The sequence below is a fragment of the Sabethes cyaneus genome, chromosome 3 (genome assembly GCF_943734655.1).
Source record: "Sabethes cyaneus chromosome 3, idSabCyanKW18_F2, whole genome shotgun sequence".
Classification (NCBI taxonomy): Eukaryota; Metazoa; Arthropoda; class Insecta; order Diptera; family Culicidae; genus Sabethes; species Sabethes cyaneus.
The window spans coordinates 114364204-114382037 of NC_071355.1; the positions used below are offsets into that span (position 1 = coordinate 114364204).

A 17834-nucleotide genomic window follows, 5' to 3' on the forward strand; every position below is an offset into this window, starting at 1 on the left:
TTCTCACAAAAGTACTCATAACGTGGCATTTTACATGCAATAAACTATGCGCTTCCGATTTATCGCATGTTGCATACAGTATTTTTGCAAAAGCTGATGTCCCATAGACCAACTAGCACCAAAAAATGTCATTGCAAGACACGCACATTTTACGTCCAATGTAGAGTTTACGTACGCGCTTGAACAGTCAGCCCCAAAAAGAATACAAACATAAAAAGAAGAATAAGAACTGTCAAAGAATGAGAAAAAGAAAACCGTTTTCGCGACTCTCCCTCAACATTTTACGAACTAACAACATTGCTGCTATTGCTTTCCCGTGGGGTCATTTGTGGATTGTCAAAGTGCCAGCACGGGAATGCGCAATATCAATATCAGCAGGTTACCTTGTCGCTTGTCACATAAAATGGTCTATTGTTAAAACGGTCAAAGCATCTGGCTGGGTTTGAGCGAGTTTGACAGGTTTCACACGATCAGCACCTCGGCGGCACAGTAAGACACAGACTGAACAAAATTTCTATGAAAGAGGTGAACGGAATGTTCTCAGCGACTTACCCTTGGTTCCAAAAGTTCCATAACCCTAAAACCAAGTTTTCTCACTCAAAACTCTAATGCGCACGTTTTTGCCATGGGTGCCATCGATCCGACTATGTTGGATTCAGTATCGTTTCACCTTAATGGTGGTGTTTTGTTGGACGACAAATTTTGTTGAGACGAGGAAACTTTGTCACTTGTTTTGGCTTACTTCCCAAGCACAGATATCAAATTGGTATAGGTTTCGTCGTAAAAAATCTTTGACCTGTTGGGATGGAGATATTTTGTCACTTTTATCACAGACAAACAGACGAGACACTCGCGTTAATTCCATCGTCCGATCAAAAACCACTCATTTTTCAAAAAAGCATGTTTCGCAATATGACCACACCGCGGCGCGCGAGTGTTACTTCGAGTTTTCAGTATAAAACCATACAAATATAAAAGCCCTACAGCATAAAACCCTGCAAATGCAGGCTACTCCGCGACATGCGTAACAGAGGGTGCTAGTGTGCAACCAAAATGTGTAGGGCGATGGTTTTTAAAGGATTTTCTTCTATGTGTCATGTCAGTTCGTCAGTGCTTTTATTTTCTAAAATCACGTTAAAACTATGATGGCGTTTTTTTCGACCAATCACGAAGCTGGGATTTCCAATTTTTCAATAAAGCGTACTTTGAAATCGATGGGTTTCATTAAAAAACATCAGGGGGGTTGTGTACAAGACACGACCGCATAGGTGACGCAGGACTACACAAGTCTCTTTGTAGCGACAGTAGCATATGCTATTCATTTTACATATGTATCCATGCATTTAATAATTCGATACATGCAGCATATATAGGGCTTGTTGATACTGCAGGTTGAGAAAATTCGATTATTTTTAACACAATGTTAATAGCTCCTTAAATCTCTCGTCAATATCAAACACTATTTACATATATGTGTATTTTGATGATATTAAAAAGTTGTTATTTTAAAATGGCTTGACTGTGCTGCAGGTTGAGAAATCCAAATTTTTGCAAGTCGATAATTTTTTTAGATCGTTTTATTCATTTTCATGATTGAAGGTTACTAAGTGAGTTACAGTTACAGCTGCCTTATACTCAGTGTTGGGCACAATTTCGCTAATTCGCTAAATCGCTAGTTAGCGACGCTAAATTCTGGTTAGCGAGATAGCGTTTTCGCTAAATTTGGAGTACGTTAGCGAAATCGTTAGCTTCGCTAAAAATAAACCCTTGAAATCGCTAACCGCTAAATCCCTAAAGCTGCATGAAAATTGTGAAATTATTCAAACTTTACCTTGCTTTTTATATTGCATTGGTCAGAAATCTATACCTATAAAAAATGGATTTCTGTCTGCTTTATGTTCCTTATAGAATCGAAAACTACTGAACCGATCGGCGTGAAAATTTGCATGTAGGGGTTTCTGGGGTTACGGAAGGTTCTCTCGATGGCAAAAGTCCCCTCCCCCACTAAGAGGGGGGCTACCCTACAAATCTATGCCTAAAAACTGGATTTCTGTCTGCTTTATGTTTCTTATAGAATCGAAAACTACTGAACCCCATACAAATCTATGCCTAAAAAAATGGATTCCTGTCTGCTTTATGTTCCTTATAGAATCTAAAACTACTGAACCGATCAGCGTGAAATTTGCATGTAGGGGTTTTTGGAGCTACGTAAGGTTCTCTCGATGGCAAAAGTCCCCTCCCTCCACTAAGAGGGGGGGCTCCCATACAAATCTATGCCTTAAAAAATGGATTTCTGTCTGATTTATGTTCCTTATAGAGTCGAAAACCATTGAACCGATCGGAGTAAAAATTTGCATGTAGGGGTTTTTGGTGCCAGGGAAGGTTCTTATGATGGTTAGAGATCCCTCCCCCCACCAAGAGGGGGGGCTTCCATACAAATCTATACCTATAAAAATGGATTTCTGTCTGTCTGCCGGAATGTTCCTTTTAGAAACGAAAACTACTGAACCAATCGGCGTGAAAATTTGTATATAGGGGTTTTTGGGGCCAGGGAAGGTTCTTATGATGGTTAGAGACCCCTCCTCTCACTAAGAGGGGGGGCTCCCATACAAATGAAATACAAATTTCTGCATAACTCGAGAATTAATCAAGCAAATGGAACAAAATTTTACATGTGGGTGTTTTGGAGACAAGAATTTTTTCTATGGTGAATTAAGACCCCTTCTCACTTTAGGAGGTGGGGCTCCTATATAAATGAAATACAAATTTCCTCATAACTCGAAAATTAATTAATCAAATGGAACCATATTTGGCATGTGGGTGTTTTTGGAGGCAACATTTTTTTCTATGATGAATTAGGACCCCTTACCTTTTTAGAAGGGGGGCTCCCATGCAAATGAAATACAAATTTTCTCATAACTCGAGAACTAATCAAGCAAATGGAACCAAATATGACACGTGGGTGTTTTTGGAGACAAGAATGTTGTCTATGGTGGATTGAAACCTCTCCGCGCTTCAGGAGGGGGGCTCCTATACAAATGAAATACAAATTTCCTCATAACTTTAGTTCTCGAGGCATGAATTTTTTCTATGATGAATTAGGACCCCTCTTTCTTTTTAAGTGGGGGCTCCTATACAAATGAAATACAAATTTCCTCATACCTCGAAAAGTAATCAAGCAAATGGAATCAAATTTGGCATGTGGGGGGTTTGGAGGCAGGAATGATTTTAATAATGGTTTGAGACCCCTCACCCCTGTGGTAGGGGGATAAGGACTATCATATAAATAAAACAGAATTTTTTTCGTAGCTCAAAAACTAATCGAACTCGAGAAATTTTAGACTTTTTCATAAAACATTAATCAATAACAAGACCACCAAAAACTATCAATAGTAACATTAGATAATTCAGCGCGAGACGGCCACAGGCCGCGAGTGTTGCCGGCGACCAACCGTCGGAATCGCCGGCCACTGCGGGGAGACAGCCCGCCGTAGAGATCGCCTCTATCTAGATTTATTTATTTTCCTAGATATACTGACCTCTATTACTTTCCTCCAGTTGGGTCACTCCTGCGAAATAGTACTTTTTACGAAAAGATTTTCCATGAAATGGTACATCCCGCGTAAGGTTTTTCGCGAAATGGTATTCTGCGAAATTCTATATTCCGCGTTACGGTCAACCGGGAATTGGTGTTCCGCAAAATGGTATTCGGCGAAATGGTTTGTAATGATAGCGAATATTTAAATGCTATCCGCTTTATTTTATCAGGCTAAGCAATGGGGGGAGTTGTTTTCTACTTTACTGTGAGGAAAATTTGTAAATTAAAACACCCATGAACTCCCCAAAAACTTGCAAAACTCAAGATTGTGATAAAGGTCATCCGAGATTCACGATTTATGACCAACACAGTTTAATTTGTTGGAGTACGAAGTTTGTCGGGTCAGCTAGTAATGTCATAAATGAACAAGTATATATGCGGTTTAATCACCAAAATAATAGTGTTACTGGTGAATGACAGAGGGATTATCATGATATACCGAGAGTTCCATTCATCTTTTCGATACAAGTCGAACATGAATATTTCTGAGTAATAGAAACTAAGTTTCTAAGTTTCTTTCTTTAAGGATAGCAATAACGTATGCATTACAAAAATAAACAGTTCGGACGGCGATGAAAAGAACTTTTGTCGTTTCCTTAAATGCTACTTCTATTAAGCCTTTTACAACAAATGTTAGCCGGAACCTTAATCATGGATGAAACGATGAAAAAGGTTGTATTGCTTGCAGCTGGGGGGCACTGGAAGGGTTGGCGGTATTTAGTACAATGATTATCTTTAGCCGGTACATCTCCTCTAATGATCTTTTGGCATATTGGGCCGAGGCCAGAGCGGCCAAAAGACCACGTCCTACATGCGGTAACTTTTAGCAAGCACTTCAAACTGCATATATCCCCGTTCACCACAATTCCCGAAGGAAAGAACAGTAGCTTGGACATTCCCTTCTCGCTGATCGTCAGTTACATAAGGAGTAAGGACCTTCTTTGGGAACTTTGTGTGGGAGATATACTTGACGCCATCGCTTACCTTCTCGGTGCCGTTGCCGTCTAACATCGAGTAGGTCTCGTCACCCTTCGCCGGAAAGATGTTTTTTACCAGCACCTTCAGCCTTCAGCCAACCTTGATTGCACATAAAAATGTCCATTTTGGGGAGATACTTCTTTACTGTTTAGTTTCAACCTCCCCAAGGCACAGAAGGCTGAGGGCACCTTGCTCTCGGTGTCCCTTTTCAGCTTCTACTGCACTTAACCATTCTCTAGAGGAGAATGAATTCTCTAGAGGAGAGGATGTGGTATGTACCGAATCGGCTATATCCGGCAAACACGAAATGCCTCACGATGTCCAACTTCTTCACTCCGGGCTGCATCTGGCAGTACGAACAAAACATCGAGTGTAGTTGCTTGTCTGTTTTCGTCACAACTGCTAAAAATCAATTGATAACGCTGTCAAATTAATCATGTATCATGTAAAATCAATTCCTACGATTGGCGGTACATAGGTGGGTTCATCACAAGTTGGTTGGATAATCGCATGAAAAATTGCTAAAATCAGAATTTGTTATACATATCAGAGGGGTGGCGTGGCTGTCAAACTACATACATTGTCCATGTCCTACTCAGTGGTTTTGGTACTTTTGGTTCTGGTACCTGCTTAAAGGTTGATTCATTTTAAAACAACTGATACTAATTAGAAAGCGGTTAAACACAGACTTTTGGTTATAGTTTAACTATTATTAGCTGTTATTTTCGATATGCTGGCTGGTTCTTAATTGTTGCCTTCCATGGATGTTTAGTCCGCAAAATTTTGACAATTTCACACCCCTGATAGATATATAATGTCCAAAAATTATGAATTGTCGACAGTTATTTGCACTATATATAGTATGTGCCATGGGCGTAGCGACGTTCAACTTCCAACCCCCCCAGAAGAAAATTTGATTTACACTTTCAAGCTTGAAATTTTATAGCTAGGTGCGAAGCACAGGCAAATTTACGAAGCTGGTTGTATGATCCTCGTCATCGTTGTCAGTGCTGTTTTAAGCTCCATTCAATTCGATCTTCCCGCCCAGTAAGCTTCGAGGTACGATACTGGTCTAACAAGCCAGTCGTCGTATGTTCGAATCTCGCCTAGGCACTAAGTAATAATTTAAGGCGATACACTCATATAGGTTTTTCAATACGATAAGATCCGATTAAGCACGACCAGCATCATACAGCTATACAACTTTGTGCTGAAAATCGTAGGTATGTAGCTGTACTCTCTGCCAAATGTCGTCCGCAAAGGCGCGTGTGTCCTCCATGAGCATTGTCAAATCCATAAAAACTATTTGTCTAATCCAGCTTTTTACGAGCCATAATGGCGGACGTGTTCGTAATATTTGAACAGCATTTTTGACATTTCTCTAATACATCGCACGTTTTCTTTCCGCGCGTTCACGGTAAAGCTCAAGGAATGTACGGAAAGAAAACGTGCGATGTATTAGAGAAATGTCAAAAATGCTGTTCAAATACAGTCGCATTTCGCTGGTTGGGCCACCACCACGGCCCAACTAGTGAAAGTGATTCGTTAGTTGGGCCAACTGACAGAAGGGCAAGATTTCATGAGGGGTGCATGCATCGTTTTTTGTTGGTGTTACAATTTTGAAAAACGTTGAATCGATATTGAGCTAATCTCGGATTTTTGTTTGTTTGAAGCATAACATGAGGTGTTTGTTTTGAGAACAGGTGTAAAATGCACAACAATATACATATATATTGAGTTGAATATATTGCTACATATCTGACGTATCTGACGTAAGTAAGGAATGCACTAAGAAGCACCGCAATAGTCATGTGCTCTCGCTGCGAAGTCTACCGTATAAAAAAGCTACTTTTTCGAAAAGACCTAAGTAAGCTGATGTATTAAAGTGCATTTGCTAGACTTAGTCTTAGTCTTAGCTAAATTTAATCGTTCAATACGCTGAGAACAATAATGTATGTATCGGAAGCTACGCGACTTGAATTCTTTGAACTAATCGAAGTTTCGTGAGGCGAAACGGGTAATATGCTGATATTTTTCTTTTTTAAATAAACTGTGAAAAATTCAAAAAATTAGGCTTATAAAAATTTGAAAAAAAGTTTATGCCCTGGTCTCAAAATATTGTTGAAGGGGGGAGGGGGGCAAGAAAAAAATAATAATATCAAACCTTCAATAGCTAAACAAAAGAGTAGAAACCAGTGTTTATTTTTGCATATTATTGAATATTTAAAACCAGAATTTTGTACAGTACTTAAAGTTTAGTTTAAACCGAACCAACCTTCAAAATTTTTCGACCCAAGCACATAAAATAAGCATCCTGGTTAAGTTGAACCGGTTTGATAATAGTGGAGTGCCACAGGATCACCTTAGAAAGCCACAAACGTATAACTTGACGTTCATTTGAATAATCATAATCATGGTGGAAAATAGCTGTTTGGGTCACTACAACTTTTTTGCTTGGAACGCATATGCTGTGCTACCGACACATTTCAAGAAAACAAATCTCTATTCACGTTTGAAACCGCTTGTTTTTTGGTCAACCTTTTAGTCTTGAATATCAGGCCGAATGTCCGAACTCTCCATGAACCGGCACGGGTTGGCTTGCTTGCTCGAGAGCTGCATCAACTCGGAGTGGAGATCGCTGCTATTCAGGAAGTTCGGTGGCCAAATTCCGGAGAAAGGGAGTTCCGTGCAGTAGACCCTATTGCAGGCACTTCTTTTAAGTACCACATCTACTACAGTGGCGGTAAGAAAGCTGAACATGGAGTCGGTTTCGTAGTGTTGGGAAAACAAAAGCAACGAGTTATCCGGTGGAGGCCCGTAGATGACCGTATATGCGTGTTGAGGATTAAGGGCAAATTCTTCAACTATAGCCTAATCAACCTATACGCACCGACAAATGATAAATCCGATGATGCTAAAGACGAGTTTTACGACAAGCTTGAGAGGACCTATGGAGAGTGCCCAAAACACGACGTGAAAATCATCATCGGAGATGCAAACGCGCAGATCGGGAGGGAGGAATTCTTCCGTCCAGTTATTGGAAGACATAGCCTGCATCTGTCGACCAATGATAACGGTCTGAGGCTCATAAATTTTGCCGCGGCCAGAGGGATGGCCATCTGTAGCACCTACTTTCCACGTTTGAATATTCGGAAACAAACCTGGAGGCATCCAAATGGAGACTCTAGCTCTCAGATCGATCATGTCTTGATTGACGGTCGACACTTTTCGGATGTTATCGATGTACGGTCTTTTCGTGGACCAAATATCGACTCTGACCACTATCTCGTAGTGAGTAAGATTCGCGCAAGGCTGTCGAACACGGTAAAAGCTCGCACTGAAAGGACGCTGCGTTTCAACATCCAGCGGTTAACGTCAGACGGCGTTGCAGTGGAGTACGCCAGGAAGCTTCACCAGCGAATCGCAGAACAGCAGGTAGAAGAAGAAGATATAAATGGGCTGTGGAGGAACATCCATGGTGCCATCCAAACAACAGCGAGAGAGGTGGTAGGCACGACGCGTGGAAGACAGCGTAACAGCTGGTTTGATGCCGAATGCCAGAGAGTGACAGACGAAAAGAACCAGGCAAGGAGTCGCATGCTCACTGCGGCAACGCGTCAAAACAGAGAGAGATACAGAGAGACTAGAGCTGCGGAAAAAAGAATCCATCGTCTAAAGAAACGCGAGTACGAGGAGCACGTGCTTGCCGGCGCAGAGGAGCGATACGCCAGCAACGACACACGGAGTTTCTATAAAACGGTGAGAAGCAGGAATTTTGCCATGCCTGTGATGTGCAATGATAGTGCTGGCAACCTGCTTACCGACAAAACGGCGGTAGCAGCCAGGTGGAAGGAGCACTTCCAGACACTATTGAATGGAGAGGTAAATGAGGAGATCAGCAGGGACAGGATGGAAATTGTAAGCGATGGTCAAGCTGTGGAGCCACCAACACAGGAGGAGGTTAAGAAGGCAATCAGTGAGCTGAAAAACGGTAAGGCTGCTGGGAAGGACGGTATCCCGGCTGAACTTCTAAAAGCGGGGAGCGAGCGGCTGTACGAAGCAATCCACCGGATCATTGTCAGGATCCGGGAGGAAGAACAAATGCCGGAGGAGTGGTTGGATGGCCTCATTTGCCCAATTTTCAAAAAGGGACATCGAATGGAGTGTAAAAACTATCGAGGAATTACATTGCTCCATTCTGCCTACAAGGTGCTTTCCCGTATCCTGTTCTGCAGACTGAGACCGTTAGCGGAGTCCTTCGTCGGCGAGTACCAAGCTGGTTTTCGTGAGGGTCGCTCCACGACGGATCAGATGTTTACCCTGCGCCAGTTGCTAGACAAGTTCCGGGAGTACAACTTGCAGACACACCATCTGTTTGTGGACTTTAAAGCGGCGTACGATTCAGTTAAACGAAATGAGCTGTGGCAGATAATGCTAGAACATGGTTTTCCGACGAAACTAGTTACGCTGATTCGTGCGACGCTGGATGGATCCAAATCATGCGTTAGAATAGCGGGTGAGACCTCAGCTGCTTTCGTGACGTTGGATGGACTGAAGCAAGGGGACGCACTCTCTAACCTGCTATTCAACATTGCCTTGGAAGGTGCATTACGAAGAGCAAACGTGGAAAGGAATGGAACTATCATCACGAAATCTCACATGCTTCTTGGTTTTGCGGATGACGTCGATATCATCGGAATCAACCGTAGAGCAGTAGAAGAGGCCTTTAGGCCCTTTAAAAGGGAAGCTGCGAGATTGGGACTTACCATTAATACCGCCAAAACGAAGTACATGGTTGCTGGTAGGGAACGTGGGAGCTCAAGTGGTGTTGGTGCCGAGGTGGAGTTAGATGGGGAACGATATGAAGTAGTGGAGGAATTTATATACCTTGGTACACTCGTGACATGTGACAACGATGTAAGCCGCGAAGTGAAACGACGAGTTGCAGCCGCGAATCGGGCTTTCTACGGATTACGTAGCCAGCTGAAGTCCCGTAGCTTGCAAATTCGCACAAAACTGGCGCTCTACAGAACACTAATCCTCCCGGTGGCCCTTTACGGACACGAATCATGGACGCTAAAGGAAGCTGATCGGTGAGTGCTTGGGGTTTTTGAGCGTAAAATTCTGCGATCTATACTTGGTGGCAAAATGGAAAATGGAGTGTGGCGCAGACGCATGAATCACGAGCTGTACCAAGTCTACAAATATGCTGATATAGTGACGGTAGTGCAATGTGGCAGGCTGCGGTGGGCTGGACACGTGGCCAGAATGCCCGATGAAAGAGTAGCCAAAACTATTTTCAGCAGAGAACCAGGAAGAGGCCGTAGACTCCGAGGCAGACCCCGCACCCGGTGGGTGTGTGCTGTCGAAGACGATGCACGTTCAGCTGGTGTTCGTGGGGATTGGAGAACGGCAGCCCAGGACCGACGGTACTGGAGAACTATAATTCGTTCGGCGCAGGATCGGTAACGGACCGTTGCCACTAAAGTAAAGTAAGTATAAGGCCGTTCCTGAGCTGATGCTTGTTCTCCAACAATAACGTGTTTTCCTTTGTATATTAAGGATGCAAACCGTTTCGATAACAACTATTTGACGATCGGAAAAGCTCCCAACTCTTTGGCATCTTAAGTTCCTTCTGGCAGTGAAGGTTCGATCACCTTGACTTATTTTTCATTTATTTCTGGCATTAGTTTTCGAAAGGTCTCATAATGCATGCAAAAGGGTTGATTATGCGACGTTCTGAAAACTAAAGCCAGATTTGACAATACCGTCTCACAGCCAAGCAAAGTTTAAAAATTCGTTGTACCTCTCTCCACTTATTTTGGCTCAGAAAATTACTTTCCTTTTTTCTCATCATATCCCAAGATACTTTCCAGCAAGTAAAACACATAAAAGCTAAAGCAAAGCTTCGGGTTTATACCGTCTTTAGACATTACCCTTCTTTATCGACAGACTTCGCAGCCAGCTGTTAAAGTAAAGGAACATTACGGGGCCAGTGCAACGATCTTACTGACTCTATCTAGCAAGAACCGTCTAGCCGAGATTCGAACGTACGACGAATGGCTTATTAGACCAGCATCGTACCTCGAAGCTAACTAGGTGGCTTAGTAAAACACAGTGCTAAATTCGCAACACTCTCAAATCGTTCAGCAAGATTGATAACCAAACGATGAACTTACCGGAAAGTTCGGATGAGTACTCACTGTGCATAGAAAAACCTTAAAAGTAAAGCAAAGCCTAGATGTTACCTTCCGTTATCGAAACTTGACCTTTTGTTTTCATATGACAAAATTTGCAGCCAACTGTTAGAGTACAGGACAATTGCAAGGCCAATTGCTACGATCCTATTGACTCTAACTGTCTCTTCCAGTTGAGATTCGGAAATCCTTATTTATCTCCGGGAATTTTATGGTGCTGGTGCCGGGGCTGTTATGGTAGGGCCACCATTGATCCCAATAATAATCATAACATGCCAATAGTCAGAAAATTTCAAGTTACGAACAGTTCAGTGACATCCTTTCTGCATGCATCCAACGCATGGTAAAAACTGCATCTTTGAGTTTTACGCCCTTAACATCCAAAATTAGGGTAAGTACTTCGACACTATGGAATAAAATGATCAATTTAGAGCCCCGAAAGCACCGATAGTTGATATTCCGGAGTGTTTAATCTATCGTATTGCTATTTGTATATATGACGGGCAAAAATAATCTCACTGCAATTCGGAATATCTCCGTCAAAAGCGATACCGAGTTTCACTAATATATTGTTTGATTGATTTTTGACTCAATCTAATTCGGTTCTTTTGAAACAAGATGAATTGAAGTGGAACAAAATTTAAAGTAAGTAGAGCCAAAAGTCTTATTGCAAGCATCTCAATTTTCGACGTCGGACGACGACGACGTTAGGCTAAGTACAATATTGGCCTGTCACTTGCAGCAGGAATCACACAGCTTAGTTGGTGAAAAAACTTGATCAAGAATGCTTTAACTTTGCACATATTGGATAATTTAGAGTTGTAAACTCGCTGAACTGTAAAAAACCTGCTTATCACTAAAGAATGCAATATAATGATATAACACTTTATTTTTTTGCCCCTTCACATTTCGAAAATTTTTGAAGGAGGGGGGGTAACATAAACTTTTTTCAAATTTGTATAAGCCTTATTATTAAAAGTTAACGCGAATTACAAGTTGATACTCTTTTGCTTACCCCTTGAAAGAATTGACGACTGATTGTCAGTTTTAATTTGACAACCATTTTTGACACCCAGTTTCGTTTTAGTTGGGCCATAGCCAGAGGTGGCATAAACCGCAGCGCAGACCAAAAGACACACATTCTTAAACAACACAACACTCGCCATGCGGTGTGTGTTCGCCCACAAATTCCCTTCAGTGTCTCTTTTGCTAAACACGCTCTTTCGTGCTTTACGCGCACCAACAAAAGGCAGTCGCAAACGCAGAGTGATAAATTTGCTGCGTGCTTTACCACACCAAGAGCCGCACTCTGCGCGGCTGGATTGTACACCCTGCGCTGGGTCAGTTGAAGTGGTGTGATTGAAAAAAACATTTTTACTGTTGCGGTGCCTGATCCGTACTAACTTAACATAGGCCATATTAGTTGTTCAGTGCAGCGTGTATTTTCACTTTTAAAAGGGCAGAAAATTTGTAAATACAAAACAATTTTTTGCGCAATTCCGCACGGAGTGTGGCAAAGGGCAGCACCAAGTGCTGTTTGTCACTCACTGGGCGATTTTCACCGAGTGCTGTCGTTCGCTCCCACTCTGCTTTCGCTCGTACGCTGTGTGCATATTAGCTGCAGAGGTGTGTTGCCGAATCGCTCTGTGCGACAAGGCATAATATTGGAACATTGGGCGCATAGTGTGCGCGAATGACAGCCCTGGCCATAGCCCAACTAGCGAAGGTCCAACTAAAACGAAGCCCAAGTATTAGAGGCCCAACCAGCGAAATTCGACTGTATTACGAACACGTTCGCCATTATGGCTCGTAAAAAGCTGGATAGGTTTGTACATTGTCAGGTTAGTACGGCGGCTTATGCCCCTTGATCTTAGCGTTTTGCGAAGGGCAAAGTAGGTTTGAAGTCCTGCTTGAATATGCCGCCGGATCTCCTAGCCTCCGCTTCCATTTGCACTAAAATGGTCTCCGCCATAGCAATGTTTTTGGCTTTAACATCAAAGTCCCTTGCTTTGCTTAAAAGTTTGCTACCTATACAGAAAATCAAAACTCTCGTTTCTAAATCTGCTCGTCGGGTTACTTCAAGAGCGATGTTGAAAATCATGCAAGATAAGTTGTCAGCAGCACTCTCGCCGTGTCTCCAAAAAACTTGGTCCTATGGACTCTAACAGCCTCCCACGCCGAGATTCGAACATACAGTTTTAACAGAAAATAATTCCCCATTTCCTGAATACCTTACGGCTGGTCAAATTTTTTTTATAAACCCCCCCCCCAGGAAAAATTTCTGTCTACGCCCGTGGTATATGCTCAAACAAAAATGCAGTAATTTAGATTCAGCGATTAGTGATTAGCGAAATTTTTGCTAATCTGAATATATCGATTAACGTTTAGCGATTAGCGCGCTAACTTTTTCGGTTAGCGGATTAGCGATTAGCGACGCTTAATTTTCGGTTAGCGGTGCCCACCACTGCTTAACTGAGTTGACAGTCAACTAAACATTGGCTACAGATCCCTCATGCCATGACTTGTCCATCATTTTCGAAAGAAATTAATCTAAATATACCTAATGCTTGACTATTGAATATCAAAGAATTGCAGGCAATTAACTGACACAAAGCAGCAAATGAAACAAATTTTTGCAGTACCTATTCGCGACTGCGAAAGTTAAAGTGATTTTTAATCCTTTTCGCATTTACATGAAAACCCATGAAGAATTGTCAAAACTTGCGTGAAAACAAAAGCAATAATACCTTCTTCACTTTTTTTCTCACGCAAAAACCAAACAAATATCAGTAACTTCGTAGTCGCGAATAAGCATACAATCTGCCAAAAGGAAAGGATTACCGCTTCAAGACATCAATTTGGACTAGATTCAACATTTAAAGATAAACTGGGTTGAAAGAAAGGGGTGGTTTTATACTTTAACAAAATTGTTTACTTTCAGGACATCAAAATGGACTAGGTATGTCGCGGTCCTAAAAAATCTTGTTAGGACGAGAAAACTTTATCACTCTATCTGGCATATTTCCCAAGCACAGATATCAAAGTATAAGTCTGAACGTCGTAAGGAATCTTCGACCTGTTGGAACGAGGGGGTTTTGTTGCTTTTTTTCTAAATATAAAGTAATCGAAATAACAGTAAACAGGTGGTATATTTAACTGTCGTCCCTACCTGCAGGGATGGTTCGATCACTTAGACTCAATTTTGATTCATTTGACACTACCGTCTCAGCCGAGCAAAAATTGACAAAGTTATGTATGAGACATTTGTAGAACTCGTTATTATTTACAATTTTGCTGAATAAAGTGTTGCTGTAACTTTTGTAGTTACCGAGCTACAATGCTAGTACCTCTTTAGTAACTAAATGAACGTTCATTTAGTTACTTATGAGGTACTAGCATTGTAGCACTGTAACTATAAAAGATACAGCAACCTTTTATTCAGCAAAATTGTAGATCTAGTTATTATCTACAAATGTCCCATACATCAATTTGTCAAATTTTGCTCGGTTAGGACGCTACTGTCAATTGAATCAAAATTGAGTCAAAGTGATCGAATCATCCCTGCCTACCTGTAGTTGTAGAGCAAGGCGATCACAAAGAAAATGTATGGGGATATTTGACCTTGAAACTTTTCGTTAATTTTGACTAAGGCTGTGAACCATTTCGCGAAATTTTTAACTTTTTGGTAAACAGTTTAACAGTACGATGGTTTTCCGAAAATAACCCTGCTTGGGAGCATGGTTAGTTTTGACAGTTCGATGGTTCGCTTCTGAGAGCCAATGAGATATGCCACAGGTGAGGAGAGCTTCGATGTGTTTCACTGATTTTTTCTTGAATTTTTTTTCACCAATGTATGGAAGTTTAACATATAACAAATTTGTTTATTCAACCCGAAATGAAATGAGATAAATTTTATCTATCAAATAGGAGCAAATGAAGACCAAAAATTCATCCAATTCCAACCTGGACTCAAGGGGTCGATCACTCGGCACAGCCGTTTTTATGTTAGGCGACTTGAAACGAGCCGAACTGTGCCGATGCTGTACCGAAAGTTCCGAACTGCAAGATTTGTTTAATTTGTAACGTTCGTGTTGCACACAACGCACAGCAGCTTAAGCGCCACTCCGGTTTAGGAGGCTGCTGACGCTTTGGAAAGTCCGGCTATGAGACTCTGTAAAACGGGCGGGTTAAAAGTGGCTAAAGCACACCGTTCATCTGACTTTTCCTAACAGGGGTTAAACCAAGAATTATTCGTACAGACTGATCGATTAATATCTACAAAATCTCCAAACCAAATGAACTAAAAGAATCGAGACGATACGCGAATCTAAATGAGAAAAAATCTTACCATTCATTAATTCGAAAAACAAACCAAAGTTCGATATCTTTCAGGTGGTTTTCAAACTAACAGGCTGTTTATTGAACGCATCAGCCTACTGGTCCCGGGACAGGGTAAAGCTACTCAACTTAAGGCTAACAATGGCAAACAATCTTATTGGCTAGCACTTGCGTTTTTTTTGATTTGGTTCTTCCCCAACGTGGGACAACACGAACGTTACAAATTCGTTATAATCTGATAGATCTGGCAACCGTGCGATATGATTTTGACAACTGGCAATGCTCCCGTTTCATATGTAAAATTGAGCCGGAGGAGAGCCGCTTGATATCTATGGAGTGCTGCGGCACAATGTGCTGAGTGTCCGACCCCTTGCCTGGACTGAATAAATAAATTCGCTGTTATAGAAACATATTTTCATCCTCACCTTATATTTGTTCTCATTGAGTAAAATAACTATCAATCTGTCAAATATGAAATGGTTTGCATTCTGAACTGATTTTAACCACTCGAGGAGAAATAACCATCGAACTGTCAAATTAACTAAAAAGTTAAAAATTTCGCGAAATGGTTCACAGCCTAATTAGTGAATGAAAAAAAAAATGTTATAACAGAAATCACATAATTGCTACATCTTTTATGAGTCGATCGGTATCTAAACCATGAAAATCCATTCATAATTGGCAGAGCTATAGGCGTTCAAAATCTTTCATATTTTCATGACGCTCGCCCTTTATGATTTTTTGGAATGACACCCTATCCCAAACCTTGCCGTAAGGCGTAGTCCTACGTCAAAATATTTAACATAGATCTGGAAACCGCTAAGCTATTAGCAACATCTCATTTTTTCGTGACGCTCATATTTTTCGATTTTATGGAATGACACCTATCCCGAACCTTGCCGTAAAACGTAGTCCTACGTCAAAAAACTAGAATAAGTACAAAAAGAAAAAACTCACCACCAGCAACCTAGGGGTTTCTCCTATAGTTTTTAGAGCTTTCAACGCCTGTGCTTGAGCTTCTCGTGAACGATTCATGTTGATATATGTGTCTACTAACACCTTGTGCACCTCATAGCGATAAGGTGCAAATTGTTGTGCAAATCGTAAATGAGCTATTGCTTCTTGATGTTTCTTAAGGTGTAGTAAAACTTCTGCCTTTAGTATTAAAGCTTCCGCGTTTTTAGGATTCAAAAAACAAGCCTTTTGCACGAAGTAAACTGCTTTGTCATACTTTGCAGTGATGTATAGATATTGTGCCATCACAAACCACATTTCTGAACAATATTCATATGGAAAGGTAGAAGTTGGTGCTATCATCTTTTCCAATTCGTTCACCTTTTTCTTTTTTGCTATCAGAATGGCTAGAATCTGAATCCCATTTTTCATATACGGGTATTGATCATGAGCTCTTTTCAGATAGTTGTAAGCATTCTCGTATTCTCCATTATAATAGTAACATTCTCCTATAAGCACCAATAATTGATGGTAGTTTGCTAATGCAGTATTTGTTTCAATCCAGCGAAGCGTTTGAACTGCCTCAGAATACTTCCTATTATGAATATGAGCATGTGCCTTGATCCAATAGCTTAGCCAATCGTTACATTGTGGCGCGAGAGTCGTATTAAGTATCAACGTATTTAGTTCTATTCCATTAGTTCCAAGTGAAAGCAACCCTTCAATAGCTTCAAATGCTAGAGGACAATCTTTTAACACCTCTTTATATGTACCGATTGCTGATCTTTCGTGCCCATGATTATGACATAATCGGCTTAGAAGCATATTGACTTTAGGAGTACGCTGCTTAATAGAAAGCGATTGTAATGTAGCTATTGCATCTCGAAAACGCTTAATTTCTACCATACATTTTGCAGTCTTAAACTTGATTTCTACTTCTGAAAAAACATCTAAACAGGTTCCGCTGGATTTATTTCCAAGAAGTTTTGTTTTAGGTAATATACGCTTTGCTTGCAGCGCTTGTTTGTATAATCCCTCTGCTTCTCGGTATTGATGTTCGTAAAAGAGAGACTCGGCATAATATATCAGCACGTAAAAATATTCTTGTGGAGTTAGTATACCTCTATTATTGTCATACACTGCTAGTATCAAATTCGCCTGCAATCAAACAATAAATTATTTTTTACTAATGTTAAATTTAACTAGTTTACCAAAGTTTTCACGTTTGAAAACAGTTCATATTTAAATAGAGTTTTCAGATGCTCAAATAAATTTCCCATGATGGAAGGTTTTCACCTACATACGATAAATTATTTTATAGTAATACATATACATACGATACATACACGCAAAGAACACGGAACGTATTGAGCTGGAATCACCGGAATCGCTATGACGGCACCGCAGCACCTCTTTTCCACTTACAGAACTGCTCGTAGCTGAATGCGTGAAAATTATTTCCGACATATGTCTGTCTTTTGCACTCTTTAACAAATCGCTATTCTGCTTCATGCAAACTCGAAACTAATGTAGGTGTCTCCACTGCGGCGCCGTCATAGCGAGTTTCCAGTAAGGAGTATAAATGCGTAGAGTGACTATATACAGAGTGGCGACAATGTCAAAATTGGAATGATAATTATCTGTCAGTGTCATTCCAATCGAGCAGACGACCTATCCAACGCGTATGCAGGAAAGAGAAAGAAAAACCTTGGAAAACCCGCATTGCATACATTTGGGATGACTTGTCGCCACTCTGTATATAGTCACTC

The 17834-nt window shown here is 41.0% G+C and overlaps 1 protein-coding gene across 2 annotated transcripts in view; it reads right to left on the bottom strand.

The window, feature by feature from the left end:
• The window catches only part of LOC128742416 (anaphase-promoting complex subunit 7), a 91618-nt gene extending 74233 nt beyond the window's left edge, over nt 1-17385 (bottom strand). Inside the window, exons 1-3 of one of the 2 annotated variants that reach the window (XM_053838771.1) lie at nt 17277-17385; nt 17187-17223; nt 16069-17105 (exon numbers count right to left, since the gene is read on the bottom strand). In XM_053838771.1, the coding sequence (XP_053694746.1) occupies nt 16069-17105; nt 17187-17223; nt 17277-17345 (1143 nt within the window). In that variant the 5' untranslated portion in view covers nt 17346-17385. Of the gene's footprint in view, nt 1-16068; nt 17224-17276 lie in introns of both variants that reach the window. The other variant, XM_053838770.1, reaches the window with a different exon arrangement.
• Nucleotides 17386-17834: the final 449 nt, after the last annotated feature.